This window comes from Pelobates fuscus, chromosome 1 (assembly GCF_036172605.1).
Source record: "Pelobates fuscus isolate aPelFus1 chromosome 1, aPelFus1.pri, whole genome shotgun sequence".
In the NCBI taxonomy this organism is placed as follows: domain Eukaryota; kingdom Metazoa; phylum Chordata; class Amphibia; order Anura; family Pelobatidae; genus Pelobates; species Pelobates fuscus.
In genome coordinates, this window is record NC_086317.1 from 84,010,739 (window position 1) to 84,027,689 (window position 16,951).

Genomic DNA, 16,951 nt, shown 5'->3' on the forward strand with positions numbered 1-16,951 from the left:
GTAATCTCTTCAGGAAAGAAAATGCCAGGGGTCTCTGGGTACCATAATGTTATTATTTCAATGGTGCCCATACAGTTCCTTAAAATATTTAGACCTGTTTTTTGTTGAAGCACTTTTTGCAGTGGTTATAGCCTCGCTTTGGATAGCTTCTGCCATTTATCTATCTCAGGTTGTATTGGTGGTTGGCCATTTTCAGTGGTCTCCAGAGATGTTCGATTGAGTTCAAGTCCCGGCTCCGTCTGGGCCAATCAATGACATTCAGCATGGTCACATAACTAATACAATGAAAGAGTGGTTATGTGCTTTGGGTCTTTGTCTTGTTGGAAGGTCAACCTTTGGCCCAGTCTGAAGTCCAGAGTCTCTGTTTCAGACTTTTTATACAGGATTTCTCTGTATTTTTCCCCAGCTCCTGCGAGAGGGAGAATAGAATAAATAAAATAAATGGACCGAATAACAATTAAGTATTTTAAAATGTGGGATTTGGGGCAGGAGGCAGCAGGGTAAAAATGCAGAATGCTAGAATAGGTTTCTGGATTATTCTTTTGTAAATAGGATACTAAATCAGGCATTCAAAAATACACAGTTATTTTAAGTCAAAAGTTAAGAAAATAATAAGGTTTTGCCTGGAGTATCTCTTTTTCCTTTTTAAAAAAAACAAACATACTTTTGATATGTTTATATATTTACTATAAAACAATAGCAATGGCCAACATTACCTCCAAGAGGTTTGTCAACTACAGTTCCCATGATACACACAGTCAGTACTGGCATAGGATCATGGGACAAGCTGAAAGCAAAGCTATGGATCCATGGGTAGCCATTAACGACTGGGCATATGGGCAGTGTGCCTGGGTTGCATTCAGGGACATCTTAGCCGCGAGGTAAAAAAGGCATTTGCCTTGGGCAGCACAAAAAGCCGCCCCCAAATGCCCAGGGCAAATGTCTTGTTAGCCTGGCGGCTAACTAAAAATCCGGCGGCGCTGGCGAGGAAGCACTTTCCCCTGAGCTCTCTGCTCAGCTCCCTCGCGCACCACAGAGTGATGCCGGGAGCCAGAATATGACATCATATTCCGGCTCCCGGCATCACTCTGCAGCGCGCGAGGGAGCTGAGCAGAGAGCTCACTAATCAGTGCTCCCTCGCCAGTGCCACCCGCCCAACAGCCCCACTGGGGAGAACCTCCCCCCTCTCCCCCCCCGTCTGTTAGTGAGCGAGTGTAAGTGAGTCTGTCTGTGAGTGAGTGCGCCTGTTAGTGAGTGTGTGTGCGCGTGTGTGTATTTAGAAGGCAGGGCAGATGACGTCCTCCTGACACTCACAGAGCCGAGGGATTCAATGGACGCTCTCGCTGAGGTCCTTACACAATATGGAACCTTCTCAGGGTATAAAGTTAACCTGGAAAAATCTAGTGCCCTTCCAGTGGGAATGTCTGCGGCTGACACGGCGGCAGTGCGAGCAGCCCACAACATGCCTATAGCACAAGGACACATCAAGTACCTAGGGATTTACTTGCCAGACGACCTGGCTAAACTATATCCCCTAAACTACACCCCACTAATAAGGACACTCACAACAGATTTGGAAAAATGGCTAGATAAGCCCATCTCCTGGATAGGACACGTACACGCGGTACAAATGAATATATTGCCCCGGGTGCTGTTCCTTTTCCAGGCCCTACCCATCCCAATCACTAAATCCAACCTAGCACCATTACAACAAGCAATAGGAAAATGTATATGGCAAAATAGGCATAGGATTTCGAGAAATATCCTATTTAGACAAAAACAAAGAGGGGTCTGGGCCGCCACACATTTTTATTACCTAGCAACCCAACTCTCACAGGTGGGGATGTGGCATGCCCCCCTAGAAGAAAGGAGATGGGTAGATCTTGAGTCCCTATTGACAGATGTAGACCTACCCCAATTCCACATGTGGGTGCCAAAAGAGGATAGGCCCATCCTACGCACAACCTGCCCAGCGATTCTAAATTCCCCCTCAGAATATGGGATGCCACAGCCCACAAATTTAAACTAGTCTCCGTCCCATCACCGCTCACCCCACTGTTAAGAAAAAGAGCCTTCCCCCCCAGAATGACAGCAAGAGACTTTGCTAACCTTGAAATAGCGGGTCTCCAAAGGATATGCCATATGTACAACGATAACACATTAGTTACCTCCGATCACTTGCAACAGGCGACACACCTCACCCCAACTGACTTCTTCCGATACCTACAACTCAAAGACTTTATGAAACGTCCACACCTACAACAATCAGCAACAGGGCACATGTCTTTCTTTGAAAGCATGTGCCTAAACGAATGCATGCCACCGGGTCTTATCTCAAAGCTATACGCACACATTAGCTCAGAAACTGATGAATGGGGCACACTCACCTACACGGATACGTGGGAGAGGGAACTAGGGGAGGTACTGGAGGAAGTAGAATGGAGGGAGATATGGGAGGCGAACACCTCAGTATCCATATGTGTGTCTCTCCAAGAATAAGCTTATAAGACACTATTCAGGTGGTACACCACACCAGTTAAATTGCGTCAAATAGGGAAAACCCCTACAGACGATTGCTGGAGGGGATGTGGCCTTAAAGGCACGTGCATTCATATGTGGTGGGAATGCCCTCAGGTACAAAGATTTTGGAAGGAGATAAATGACTTGATATTGCACATTTTTCAAAGAGCACCAGAATTAAGCCCATGGACGTACTTACTTAACAGACCCCTAGAGAACTAGACAAAAAGAGAGCAAAAACGAATACACAAAGTGACGTTAGCTCCCAGGAGAGCGTTAGCCCAAACGTGGCTGAAAGTAGAAGTACCCCCTGTAAGAACCATTCTGTCAAACATAAAAGATGTACCTTATGGACAGCTTAACAGCTAGGGTTAGAGGGTCTATGTCACGCTTTGAGAAACTATGGGAACCCTGGACTTCTAGCGATCTAACCTAAGTGAGCATCAGCACAGATAGGATGCGACCGACCTCAGCCCAACCCACTAAGATAGGCCCCAATTAACATGGGACCATACACAACACACCATGGCGCCGACATTCTCCAGCCTGATGAACCCCCTCTAACACTTTTATATCTCTTTTTCTTCATATCCATTTCTTCCCATTTCTCTCTGTTGCTTTTCCGGTGGAAAATTGACCAGGTAGCCAATTCCAAACGTCATGAATAAATATTGGACGGGACCTATCCCAACTCAGCGGCAACCGTAGAGGAGACAGGTGCCGTGAGCCCTACCAGAGAGGTAGACGGATACATTAGCTTCCATAAGCACTGTTGAGAAGTTTGGTTACTTAGTTTAAGCACTATCGTTACAGTTGTATATTACATTATATAAAAATAAAAAGCAAAACAAAGGTATCTTGACAAACCGGAACAATAGGCCAATTATGATGGAGATAGACCGTGGAATGTATTAATACCAAGAAATCTGACTGTACTAGCATAACTGTGGCAATGTATACTGTTTACTATGTATATGTCAAACGCTTCTATCATAAATAAAGTATTTAAAAAAAAAAAGAAGGCGGTAATTATGTTGAAGAAGGGCACAACACCTGAGCTGGGTTAAACTCGAATATGAATTAGGATATCTGATAGAGCAGTCTGTAATTTACTTTACCTTTATCACAGTATTAGGAGGGTCATTTTTATGGATCATAATGTCTATTGATGATCTTTAATTAGTTAATATTATACTTACTGGCTATTACATTGAAAGATGTGGCCCTCTCTCTGGGATGGTATATCAAGTTCAGCCTGGACTGTACCCCCACCTCCTTGCCTCTAAGGGCTCCTAATTGAATACAAATTCTGAGTTAATTAAAAGTCAGGCAGTTAAATTGCAGCAAGCTGGATCTCCCATCCTGTCCCTGTAATTCAGAGCTGGGATAATCTGACAAATGAAGTTGGCAAATCACCGTGTGGTTTGGAAAATGGAGAGATGAACAGCTGGAATTCAACTTGAAGACTTTACAGAGTCTGTCCAAAAGGCCCGCCTGTATCTCTCTTCCTCTCTCCCCCTCTGCTGTGCAGTGTGAAGTCATTCTGTTCATTTCCCTGCTGTTTAGTTAAAAAGTTATTTTAAACAAAAACATAATCACTGAACATCTTGCTTTTCCACGGCCCCTCTGTTAGCTATATTCGATATAGGGAACCTTACAGTATCTTTTATATTTCAACAGCATATCGTTTTTTGGCAGAACCACCTATCAAATTTTTTATTTTTTTTTAAAGCATTTCGGGAAAAAAAATTAAAATAAAAAAAAACAAAAAAACACCACAAATAAAAATATATATATATGCAATTTTAGATGGCTTAAATAATGCAAACTAACTGAAAATTGTACAAACAATTATGATATAACGAAAAAATAATATATGAGCCCCGCATATAGACACTAGGCTGCATACACCAAGTTTGTTACGCAAAAAATAATTTATGCATATCTCAATTTCAATTATATTAATATACCTGCCATTTTATTTTCTCATCTGAGAATAAATTACAGTGTATCCAGGAAACAATAGATTGTGTAAAAAAAAAAAAAAATCTGCACATACATCCCTGGCATAAGGCCAAAAAAAACCTTATAGAAAATCGGAATGGAACGTTGTAACAAAACTTGTGTCAACATTCTATTTGGAACGTTCCGAGAGCATAAAAATTGAACACTTTTTTTTGTTTTTTTTGTTTTTTTAAGTCATCATCATCACCTATGGCACAGTTATATTCACCTATCTAAAAAGTATTTAACTCCTAACAGGGTTAGTGCATCTGTACAATAAAAAGAATGAAACAGGGATAATTTTCCTATAAGGTGCTGCTCTTGGGAGCGATGGAAGCAGAGATGCCCACACGTGTGCACATTTAATAAGCATTATCTATTTGTATAGTGTTGGACAATTGATATTCGATCGCCTAATTTTGAAGGAATGTGTCAGCAGAGAGGAAATTGCATTTGTTTAACCCTTGCGCTGTTGGGTTCTCTGCGGGACAGCTTGGGTTACGTGGGAAGAGATGCTGTATACCCAGCCTCAGATCTCTGCTGGTGAGAAATTAGCCAATGCCTGGACAGGCTTAAAGTTACAGAGGGCAGAAATCAGGGGAGGGACTGAAAAGTTCTACTTTACCACCTCACACAAAAGGGGTCCTTCTCAACTCTGACACTCATTCCGATAGACAGAGCAGAGCTTGCTGTCCTGTCCGGGTGTGATAAGAGCAGTTGACAGCGTGAGGTGCGACCACTAGGTGGCAGCATTATAGCGGGTAAAGATCCAGGCAGCCGAATAGCCCTGTGCAGTTTGACAGCAGATAGAGACACACACAGGGACAGGAGGAGAGGAACAAGACAAACTGACCAGGAGGAGGACATCGCCCTAGGACCATCTCCATTGGGGAATGGGTTTCAGAGAGGACCCCCAAGGTAAGGCATCTTTAAACTTTTAGCAGCTTTCGGTCTGTGGACACCCAGGGTGCTGCACCTTACAGTGGAAGGGCAGGAGGGGGCATTGTACTGCCAGGTGACAGCAGCCCATGTGGGCAGGGTGACAGCCAAGAACTGACAGGAGAAATGTTGGTTATAAGTGTAGGAATGACATGACCCCAGAATATGTGATGTAGGATCGTTGTAGTGACTACATGACGTTCTGTAGAATTGGGGTATTTATACAAAGTTTCAGCCATTGAGGTCACTGTGGACTTTAACTCTAACCACCGCCAGCCGCAGCCTGGGAGTGACAAACCTCCAATATACATGGTCTCGTGAATGGCATACTGAAATCTGGTGTTAACTCTTTCAGCGCTGGGGGTTGGGAAGGCTTTGAACACCCAAACAGGAAGAGACGAGTTGTATCAATTGGTTTGGTTTGTCAGAAGTCTAGCGTGTTGACAAACCATCTTTAACCATTTCACTGCCAGAGGATAAAGGGTCTCAGACATGGCTCATCCCTCTGGCACTCAAAGGGTTAACTGTAAAGAGGCAGGGTATAACCAGAAAAGTCACTTTATATTGTACAGTGTGAGTTAGTGGCTTTGCTGAAATCTCTTTACACAAATCGGAGCCTGGCATGCCAGATGTTTTTGGACTACCTATCCCACAATGCTCAGGCTGCCTTACTCGGAGCATCATGGGATATGTTGTTTAGAAGCATCTAACATGCCAATGCTTAGGCCGTCAAAGCCCATAGTATAAGCTGGTTAAACAGGAAGGGGTAGTGATAGTGATCTGATATGTCATGATTTCATTTCCCCCCCTCAAAATCATGGCATTTACAGTAAACAGGGTCAAGTTCAGTTATTGTGTGTGGGTGGATGTGCCAATATGACAAGATAGTCATAATTCAGTTAGTAAAGAATAAACAAATACAAAAAAAAAAATCTGTATTAAGTTATATGCATTTACTTTGGGGTGAATTCCCCAAACAGCGAATCGCTAACTTTAGCCTGAAATTAGCCAAGCTGTGACTATACCCGAGTTGGACAATGCTTCCAAATAAATGATCAACTAAAGTTTACAATTCGGTTCCCAATGCAGCAGAATGTGCTGTCTAGTGAGCAACCCCCAGGATTCGATCGAATCATCTTCGAAACAAACACAGTGTATCATTCGGTGTGATTAAAGGATAATCCGTGCGGATCACACCGGGCTGTAACAATGCAGATCATCTCACAGCCTTCCTAGCAAGGAACCTACAGGCAATGTATTCACACCCAAATGGATCGTGTAGTTGGCAACATAAAATCTAATAAAATGCATCATATAAGTGACTGCCAACCCCTCTCTGTGGGCGGGTAGCACTCATCATATTGGCAGTCACACTGCTGTAAATAACCCCAGATTAATAAACAGATAGTATTATGTGTGCACACAGATTGTATATGGAACTGCTGATTATTATTATAGATATACTACACACAGTGTTTTCCCCAAGATGGGATTTTTGTCCTTGTTACAAATGCCTGCAGATAGCTAGATATAGAAATAAGTGAAGGTCCCCAGGGACTCCCCATAGTACCTCCCCAACACTGAGTGATGGAGGGAGAGGCTTCCAATCTGACACTCATCTCCAGCCTGATGTGAAAGGACTAAATTGAAAGCTGCTGGGGGAAAAAAAAAGCAGAGGCCGCTGTCTCTTTAAGAAAAAGTTTTCTATGTGTGTGAAGTTCAAGTTGGGGTCAGTCGAAGTTCCTGCCCTGGATTTTACCTTGTAGTTTAATATAGCTACACATCACATGGGGCGCTAACAGCCTCGGCTCACATAGAGAGCCCTTTCTCTCCCCAACATTGCCTGAGCTCACCAAAATAGCAGAGGAAATTGCTAAAATAAAAAGCAGAGGAAACTGATGCTGGGCCCAGCACGTATTAAACAGAGGAAGAGCCTGGGCCCTTTTTTTGGCAATTAATAAAAAATAAAAAAAAAGAGAGAGAGAGAGAGAGAGAGGGGGCTGGCAGAAGATCCATGCAGAGTTGGCACACTGGATGGGAGGTTGGCAGCTGGAAGCAGAGCTCAATGTGAGAGGCTGGGGATGGTCACTCATACAGACATCAGCTGCTTGGACACCACTGGGTACCCAGGTAATGGGGCATTCTGGGGGGGCAAGGGGCACACGGGCTGGTAGCAACCAATGAATGGGCACTCTGGAGAGGAAGGGGGGGGGGAAGAATCAGCTGGGACAGGAATTCCAAATTTCCTCTGCTGTGGCTTATAGTTCTTGTTTAGCTATAAGGCTGGCTGAGGGTATTGGGATTGGCAGTCCGTGATATACAATTTGCTAATCGGAGATTTTGTTAGTTTATGCGCAGTGCGATGGTAATGGGAGTTCTTTAGGGGTGAGGTAGAAGCAGTTACAAGGGTCCGGAGAGAACCGAACAACAAAGTTAGTTTAGGAAAATGTGCGATAGTTTAAACTCGAATTTTGAGATTTTTTATAGATTTTGAAATCATTATCAGGTGCCAAGTTTTAATAGATTATCTGTGGCAGTGCTGTCATGAGATTACATCCCTGGCCTGACACAAATTAAATAAAGATCACCTGGAAGTTTTTAATCAATACGTTTTGTATAGGCAGCTCTGTGATCAGAGATCTATCATCAGATCCAATTCGGATAGAACCCCCACACATACCAGGCGAACACTTAGTGAGTATTTAGAAATATTAGAACAATAGATTTATTACGACTTCTCTACATGGGGGGTCAAGATTAGATTTTTTTTTTTTCTTAAATTGGGCTTTTAGACACCTCCATCGTAAGATCATATAAACGGTTAAACCGCTACAGTGTTGCAGGTATAACCTGGCTGATTCGAATTACCTTGAAATACGGGGAGTACAGACACTTGGGTTTTACCTGGTTTGTTGACAGATGATCCACGGGTCCAAGCTTGGTCCTACCTAGTTCTAATTCTCCCTCCCGTCTTGGAGAAAATAAAAGTGTTTTCCAATGAGTTTCTGTGTGTAACTGCTTCAGGAGAACTTGGCCAATCCCACCCCAGTGCTGAGCAGCTGCTTTTAATAAGACAGAGCCGGGCTACATTACAGCCCTTAATCCTTTATTGCTAAAAGGAACCTTCATTGTATCGCATGGAACGAGTTAATTGAGCCTTTTAACCCTAATCCCCTGTAGATTATCCCAGGACCCTGTCTCTGTGTCAAACATTGAGCCACACATGGGTTGCAGTATGTACCAATACACTTGGTTGCTTGAGATATTGGTGAAGCTAATTCTAATGTTCAATTAATCTTTATTTTATAGGGACGATTTACATATTTAAATCTTCTTGGAGAAACATGACAATTTTTCAGTTGTATCACCTTCAGAGGATAAGGTCACAGTTTAGATCTGTCATTCCTACTCTGACTACAGGTTAACAGACATTGTCCAAACAAATAATTATTTAAAAAATGGGCAATTTAGCATTCTTGCTTGGATTGTGGGGTTAATTGGTGTGTGCTGTAAAATGATTGTTTCAATAGATTACTTCCTTCTTATCACAGCATGTCATTTAAACATGCAACAAATTTTAGGCGAGAAATAAAATTAATATAATTGAGATATACTTTTTTTTTTTAGTTAAAAAAAAAAATTGTATCTAATTTATAATCTCTTTGCCTGGGACATTATGCTAATTATGCAAGTAATTATAGGTGTTGATTTAATAGCTGCAAAATACATGCAATTCATTTTATTGAGATAATTACTATTATGTTATTAGTTCGATAACAATTTCCAATTTTAGTTTAAACTAATTATAATTTATATAAAATAAATCGTGCCGTGGCTTTGTAAGAAACGAATCATAAACCTTGTAACTTTCTATATTAAAATATATATATAATTTCCTTTTATTGAAAATGTGTTTCTTGTTTGTTGGTCCCAAAGCTGAAACTATTTTCGTAGAAAAAGGGATTCTAAAAATAGAAAATCCCATTGGTTATAACTTTAGAGTTAAAATAAAAGTTTTGTATTTATATATTTTTATTTAGCAGAACTGTTCATTCACTGTCAAAATTCTAGTTTTTATGGATTTTTTTTCTTAATTTATTTAGTATAAATAAAATAAAAAATAAAAAAAATGAAACGATCTAAAGTCACACTTCCAAGGGGCCAAATAGGTGAATAAAGGTTTTGTTTTTTTTTCCTTCTGAACATCATTCTCTTAATATTTGACACCTGTCTAAACAATTGGTTATTTTAGGAAACATTCTGTCTCTCAAGTTAAATTAACTAATGGAAGTTACTAATCATTTTAAATAAAGTACAAATTGTTTCAGATCTAAATATAAAACAAAATAAAAATAAAAGTCATAGGTGTGATCTGCAGAATTTTGAGGATTTACATCCTTACGGTCATCAGACACCAGGTAGCCTTACTGTCTAAAAGCCCACTCTCTCCCTTATCAAATCTTATCTTATCCAGTAAACATGTCTCAAATAAATCAGTGTCTCCCTTTCAGGCTGAGTCCTTGGGAGTGAAACAGTTTGACACATCGCCCTCATCTCGCTACCTGTAAGGAAATCACAGGAATTAGGAGATTTCACTAATTAGAGCTTTCAGCTGGTCATATCTTGCCTGGATATCCCTTTGGATGTGGTCACGGTCTAGTTCTGTGTAAGGTCAGGAATTGTTCATTTTAATAGTGGTCCCTTTGAAACACTTGTAACATCCTAAGCTACTTAACACCTCATTATATCTTAATATCCTACCAGGTTTTTCAGTGGAGGGAGGTGAGACTGAAGGAATGAGTTTTTTTTTTTTTTTTTACTTTACATCCCCCCCAATCTTATTTAATATAAAAACATTTTTTTCTACTTTATAAACGAATTGTTATAATTTAATATAATAATGGCTGAATATTATTTTCTCTGAACCTCTTTTTATAATGTGACACCTGTCTGACTGATGTGTTTGATGGGTGTCTGTCCTCTGACAAGTTACACCTCTGTGGGGCGGCCGCTGGGTGGCGCACTGTCCAGAGGGGAGGTTACTGGACTAAAAGGTGGTGGCACATGTCAGTGAGATAAAAAAAAAAGAGGGGGAGGGGGTATCTGTCTGAATGATGGTTCCTGATATGGGGTTTTGCAGCTGGAAGCTGAGGCAGTGATGTCACTTTCTTAAAATGCCTACAAGGGTTTTTAGCCACCCCCAGCCCCATCTTTGAGGAGAATAAAAGCTGTATGTATACAGGGAAAGGTGGTACAAGCCAGCCGATGCAATGAGACAGAAGGGTGGGGGATTTCAACTGTTACTATCGCAGGCTCACAGCAGATATCCTTTACTCCATCATGGAACCCCTCCTCAAGCAGGTACACTCATAGGATGTGTCCCAATTCCAGGGTGCATGGATTGCTGGATGGATTGTATCAGTCTGGGCATTGCTACAATAGTGAAAACTCACATGTCTGATAGGTGATGTTTGTCAACGGTTCGCTCTTAGTTGCATTCTGTTTCCACTGGCCTGTAATTCGGGTTAAGCGCATCCTTTATCTGTGTGCGTATACATGTGCAGTGCGGTTTGAATGTATGTGCAGGTGTGCACGTTTTTTTTAGATTTATTTTATTTCTAAAAACAATTTGGTTTTTTTTTTTAAATCAGTTTTAGAAATTTAGTTTTTTCCCCTGAATTCTGTGATAGCTGTAATTTTAAATGTAAGATTGTCTAGTTTTGTATTTTACACAATCACATGAAAAAGTTAAGTTTGCAAGTTTTAAAAAAAAAAAAGAAAAGTGCTTTTTTTTTTTTTTTTTTTTTTTACCGACGGAGGAGGAAATTGTATATACATTATTAGCCTAATCACTGACATGTGAACCATCCACTGAGGTGTTTATTTGGGTTCCATTTAGCACAAATGGTGACAGCTGTGCGGGCTTATTAAAAGGAAACTCGTGCAAATTCTATATACTCGGAGATATAGCATTAATTCTATTACTAGGAAATGGTACAATAATTGCACATTGGTTTTTTTTTTTTAAATTAAATGCTTAATTTAATTTCACTGTAAATCCTCTAATTTGTGGGTAGAGTCCCTTTAACCCCTTAAGGACCAAACTTCTGGAATAAAAGGGAATCATGACATGTCACACGTCATGTGTCCTTAAGGAGTTAAACGGGGTTCAGTGCACTGCATTGCAGGCCCAGTGGAGCTTCCAGTGGCAATTCTGAGTTCGGGTGTAAAGGCTTATTCTATACTACAGGGGAGGGATGGGATCTGCCTTGTGCCCATCTCTGCCAACAGATATGTTTTGGAAGTTAGTTTAAGTTACATTGTATCCATGCAGGATAGATTGTTTAATGCGTGTTACCATTGATTGTGGTCCTGTGCTACGCATTGCTGTCCTAAGGATTCTGGCTCCAGCCATCTCCCAGGTGGAGATTGAATTATGTGTGCTATGTTCTGGAGGCGATGTGTTTACTTTGCAAAGACTGGGAACTAGATAACAAGATCTGCAGCTGGGGAGAAGTAATCAAGAGAATTAGATCCCACTTAGGATATGTCACTGATTCCCCCCTCCCTCATTCCACGGCATTTGCACCCACACCCAGGCATAGAACAAGCAGTCAGTGGCACAGGGTTCTCTCAATCCTCTGCCCAGTATCTACTCAGGGGTCATATCTAGCAAGGAGTCTCCAGATCAGCTCCAGGAACTCAGGGAATGTAGATGTCAAGGGTCTGTGTGCTTGTCATTTCCCTAGTATTGTCTGCTAGTGTTAGCATTGGGCTGTCTGTGCTGACAAGTGGGCTTTGTCCACTAAACAGCAAATCCTAGTGAATTGAAAGTTATACATCTGCTTTAACTCTGATTAAATTGCGCAGGTTTTATCTGCTGTATCTCTCCATATTCATTATTTAGAGAAGGGATTAGCCAGAAGGCCCCATTGCAAGTGTCAAGCTAAGAATTATCAATATATATTGGGGATTTATTGTATTAATACATATTTGGAAAAGTACTAGGATTTGATTTAAGAATTTCTTATGACGGCTTTTGGATATTTCTGTAAGGCTTTATTTACTAAACAGTTCATTGTAGCAAATTCAAATTCTGATGGCAAAATTCTTCATCCCAGCTAGTGTCACAGCTTGGCTGCTTTTTGCCATTTTAATTTGTTTTCTATGAGTTGGAGTTTAGTGAATAAACCTCGTAAAGTACTAAAAAGGCATTTCCTATGACACTGCATTAAACAGTGAATTGAAAACGAAACCGCAAAATTTAGGGTTAAATAGCCTAGTTGTCACTTATAGAGGAGTTGGATAATTTTTTTAGCAAATCAGCACTTTGTCTAAATATATGTAAATTTTGCTAATCTTATGCCAAAGTAGTCAAATTGGAAGAAAAAAAAAATGCTTAGTTGCAGAGTCCCCTATTTTGATCTAAAATGTGAAATGTTCTTACAATTCACACCAATTTCACTTTGAAGAGAATTATACCACCAACAGAAAGAAATGTATGAGATTATAGGGTGATGTGTTTGTGAGGGGTCTCTCCTATTAATGGGTAAACACCTCTGCTTTTCCCTGCCTTGCATATACCTCTATAATGACATTCTAATTGTCTTTTTTGAATACAAGTATCTGTATGTAGATCTAAATGTGTCATATTTGTGTTTCTGAAGGTGGACAACTGAACACGATGCTGGATGCTATGGAGGTACCAAGTCATTCAAGACAACTCCTTCTTCAACTCAACAGCCAGAGGACTAAAGGCTTCCTCTGTGATGTGATCATTGTGGTACAAAATGCCCTCTTCAGGGCTCACAAGAACATTTTAGCTGCTAGTAGTGTCTACTTGAAGTCACTGGTTGTTCATGATAACTTGATCAACTTGGACCATGAGATGGTCAGTCCCAGCATCTTCAGGATAATACTAGACTTCATCTACACAGGAAGACTTGGAGACGGGGAGCCAACAAGTGAGCAACTGTTTGGGGCTGTGTTGGCTGCTGCCAGCTATCTTCAGATCTCAGACTTGGTTTCTCTGTGTAAGAAGAAGCTCAAGAGGAATGGCAAATATTGCCATGTAAGGACCACAGGCTACTCTCCTTATGGAAGCCTGGCCAGAGGGCTGAGAGCTGCCACTCCAGTTATTCAGTCCTGTTTCACCTCTACTCCAAGACCTGTAGACCTACCACCAGTGGAGCCAGTGAACCCTATAAACACTCACTGTGGGGAGCTATATGCCTCTGTATCTCAGGCCAATCAGCTGCATCAGCATGGACTTTGCCCACCTGAAAGGCACTGCTCCCCTTTATGTGGCCTTGACCTCTCCAAAAAAAGTCCAAACAGACCTTCTGCCCAACACCACTCAGATGGACTCAGTGCAAGTGACAGCAGGGAGCCTACCATATCTGGGAGACCTGACAGCCCACCAGTAAGTGCCAGTGTTCTCACCAACCACAGCTCCTATAAAGACCAGACCCATCCTTACCAGAAGCTGGACAGTAGTGACCAACCAGCATCACACCCTGAGCCCTTCAGAACCAGTGTCACCCAAGACACCCCCAGCAGGACTGACACCCAGGAGCTGATGTTCCGCTGGATGAAACATGAGCCTCTGGGAAGCTATGTGGATGAGAGTGACAGAGAGAAAGACCTAGAAAGGGATGATAAGGGAGATAACTCCCCCTTATCCCATCAGCCCAGGTACCCCAGCATTGAAAGCAATGAGCCAGATGATGACAAAAGCACAAGTGAGGAGACTGGAAGCAGTGGAGACCCCTCCCCTTCAGCCAACATGGAGAGATACCACTGTAACCATCTAGGCTATGAGCCTGAGAGCTTTGGAGACAACCTGTATGTCTGTATCCCCTGTGGCAAAGGGTTTCCCAGCTCAGAGCAACTCAATGCTCATGTGGAAGCTCACAATGAAGAGGACCTGTACCACAAAGAGAGCATGGACCCACCTGTGCCATTCTTGGACAAGTCCAGCCAGGGCTTGGGGGACATCATCAGACCTTACCGCTGCTCCTCTTGTGACAAGTCCTACAAGGACCCAGCCACTCTGAGACAACATGAGAAGACTCACTGGCTCACTCGTCCTTACCCCTGTAGCATTTGTGGTAAGAAGTTCACCCAGAGAGGGACTATGACTAGACACATGAGGAGCCACCTTGGACTGAAGCCATTTGCCTGTGATGCTTGTGGTATGCGCTTCACTCGCCAGTACCGCTTAACTGAGCACATGAGGATCCACTCAGGGGAGAAACCATATGAGTGTCAGGTGTGTGGGGGCAAGTTTGCCCAGCAGAGGAACCTCATCAGCCACATGAAGATGCACACCACTGGACCAGATGGGAAACCCAAGCTGGACTTCTCTGACAGCGTCTATGCCATGGCCAAGTTCACTGCAGATCATCTTGGCTTAAAACAAGAGAAAGCAGCAGAAATTCTATCCCAGACCTCACATTTCCTCAATGATCCTAAAACCATAGAAAGCCTATACCCTCTGGCCAAATTTACAGCAGAGCACTTAGGACTGAGCCAGGAGAAAGCTGTGGAAGTCCTCAGCCAGAGTCAACATCTGGCCAACGACAGCAGAATCATAGAGAGGTTCTCATCGCCTTAATGTATTCCTCACCTTGAGTGTGAACACTTTGGTTGCACAATGATCCATCAAGTAAAAAATGATAAGACGCCTATGTGAACCTACAAACCAATTATCAAACATTACCAAAGAGCTCGCTCTACAGAACTTTTCCTTGGCTGTAGAGAAGCTTGAACCATGCAAGAGCCAAAGACCTTTTTAGTGGCAGCTTTAATCTGTGATACCTGTGTGACAATGAGGAGAAGCGCACTTTGGTAATGCACTTTCTGAGGGACTTGTGCAAGCGTTCTACTTCACTATCCCCACAGGAGAGAAGTGAGTCCATGTATCCCTTCAGTATGTACCCAACCTCACCACTGCTTCAAGGTATTGGAGAGAGTTGCTGCTTTAACTGTGCCAAAAATATGGCTGGACATTTATTTTGATACCTTAATATTTTTTCATGTTATGTGTTGTGTGAGGGGACTGTCAGAGACACAGAAATCAGTATTTACCAAATATAATAACTATGCAATATTAAGGGTTCTGAAAGGTTTTTTTTTTTCTTTTTCTTCATTTGGGATTACCCCTTTGAGTCCGTGCCCAACATACAATATCCATATTTAATATCTAGTGGCAAAGTGTATGATCAATATCCAATACAACAGATGTTTACTGCAAACCAAGATCTAGTCCTTGCACAGCTATCTGTCTTTCTCCTCTCAATGATAACTTTGAAGACTTCAAGTGACACATTTCACAATAAAAGTGACTGAGGCATAAGTTAGGCCAGTCATATAGATATAGTGTCTCAAGCATCATGTGCAGATTTTGAGACTTGTTTCCAAACTGAGTACAAACTAAGTGGCATAGCTCAGGGCTGGGCACAGTGTGGATCTCCAGCTGTTGTGGAACCACAACCCCCATGAGGCTTAGTAAGATTTAACAAAAATATTACCGCAGGAGGGAGACAAAAATAATGCAAATGATGCACTGATCTGAGAGTTAAGTACTTCATTATGTCCATGTCAGATCAGCTGTGGGTGTATATTCCCAGAACAGGGGGCAATTACAAGGAACCTCCCTATCAGGGTGGCAGTGATACTGATTTCTGTTGTCTGCACTGTGTATGGTTTCTATTGTATGAATCAGCCTGTATTGCAAGCACTGAGTGAGTGCCTTAATTAATGAAACCGATTGGGGCCTGTGAGACTATCACAGCAATAAACCAAACTTTATTTCACCATAATAATGCTGATCAGCTGTTTTTAGCTATTAATCCTTTTCGTGCCAAAGGGGTGCATGCCTTGTACTAAACAGGTTAAACACAATACCCCACATTATTGTGCCAAATAAACCAGACAACCAAACCCTTGTTCAGCAACAAGGGGAAACCAGAGGGTTCATCCCAAATGGTGCACCAGTCAAGGTTGGTGCACAAACAGGGGAGAGAGAGAGAGAGAGAGAGAGAGAGAGATAGATATTAATAATGCTGGTATGGGTAATGCTCTATCCCAGGGGTAGGCAATATTGTGGCACCCTATATGTTGTGGACTACATCTCCCTAGATACTGTGCGAGCATTATGGGAGACTAGTCCACAACATCAGAAGTGCTGAATGTTGCCTAATCCTACACTGTTCATTCCTGTACATGGTTTGGTTGTGAAGACGAAAGCTTAACCCTTTGCCTGACAGAGAGATGTAAATGACATACTGGCAGGGCGAGAAACTCTATGCTTAGACACACATGTAAATAGAAGCTGTAACTTTAATAATCTGAAAACCAAAGAAACCAGCAGCTTTTGGGTTAAACCTTTTCACTAACTCCTTGTTTGCCGGTAACTGTCTTAAATCAGTTGGAAAGTCCTGTCCTCAGTGTTTTATAGTAGTAGGCTTTATCTCCCCTACCATTG

The 16,951-nt window shown here is 41.9% G+C and overlaps 1 protein-coding gene across 3 annotated transcripts; it reads left to right on the forward strand.

Annotated features, from left to right (window-relative positions):
* Positions 1 to 5,253: 5,253 nt before the first annotated feature.
* Positions 5,254 to 16,122, forward strand: HIC1 (HIC ZBTB transcriptional repressor 1). Of its 3 annotated transcripts, none has more exons than XM_063449953.1 (2): positions 5,254 to 5,442; positions 13,131 to 16,122. In XM_063449953.1, the coding sequence occupies exons 1-2, from the start codon at positions 5,418 to 5,420 to the stop codon at positions 15,077 to 15,079; spliced, it is 1,974 nt and encodes a 657-aa protein (XP_063306023.1). In that variant the 5' UTR covers positions 5,254 to 5,417; the 3' UTR covers positions 15,080 to 16,122. The 3 variants fall into 3 exon arrangements, with proteins under 3 accessions (XP_063306023.1, XP_063306022.1, XP_063306021.1); XM_063449952.1 differs by lacking the exon at positions 5,254 to 5,442 and adding an exon at positions 7,157 to 7,593; XM_063449951.1 differs by lacking the exon at positions 5,254 to 5,442 and adding an exon at positions 10,676 to 10,824.
* Positions 16,123 to 16,951: the final 829 nt, after the last annotated feature.

What these genes read in the sequence shown, in the direction of transcription:
- HIC1 (XM_063449951.1), top strand. Translation starts at nt 10,734, where the DNA reads ATGAGACAGAAGGGTGGGGGATTTCAACTGTTACTATCGCAGGCTCAC. An exon ending in TGGAACCCCTCCTCAAGCAG is followed by an intron (nt 10,825 to 13,130) that starts GTACACTCATAG and finishes GTGTTTCTGAAG; the next exon opens with GTGGACAACTGAACACGATG.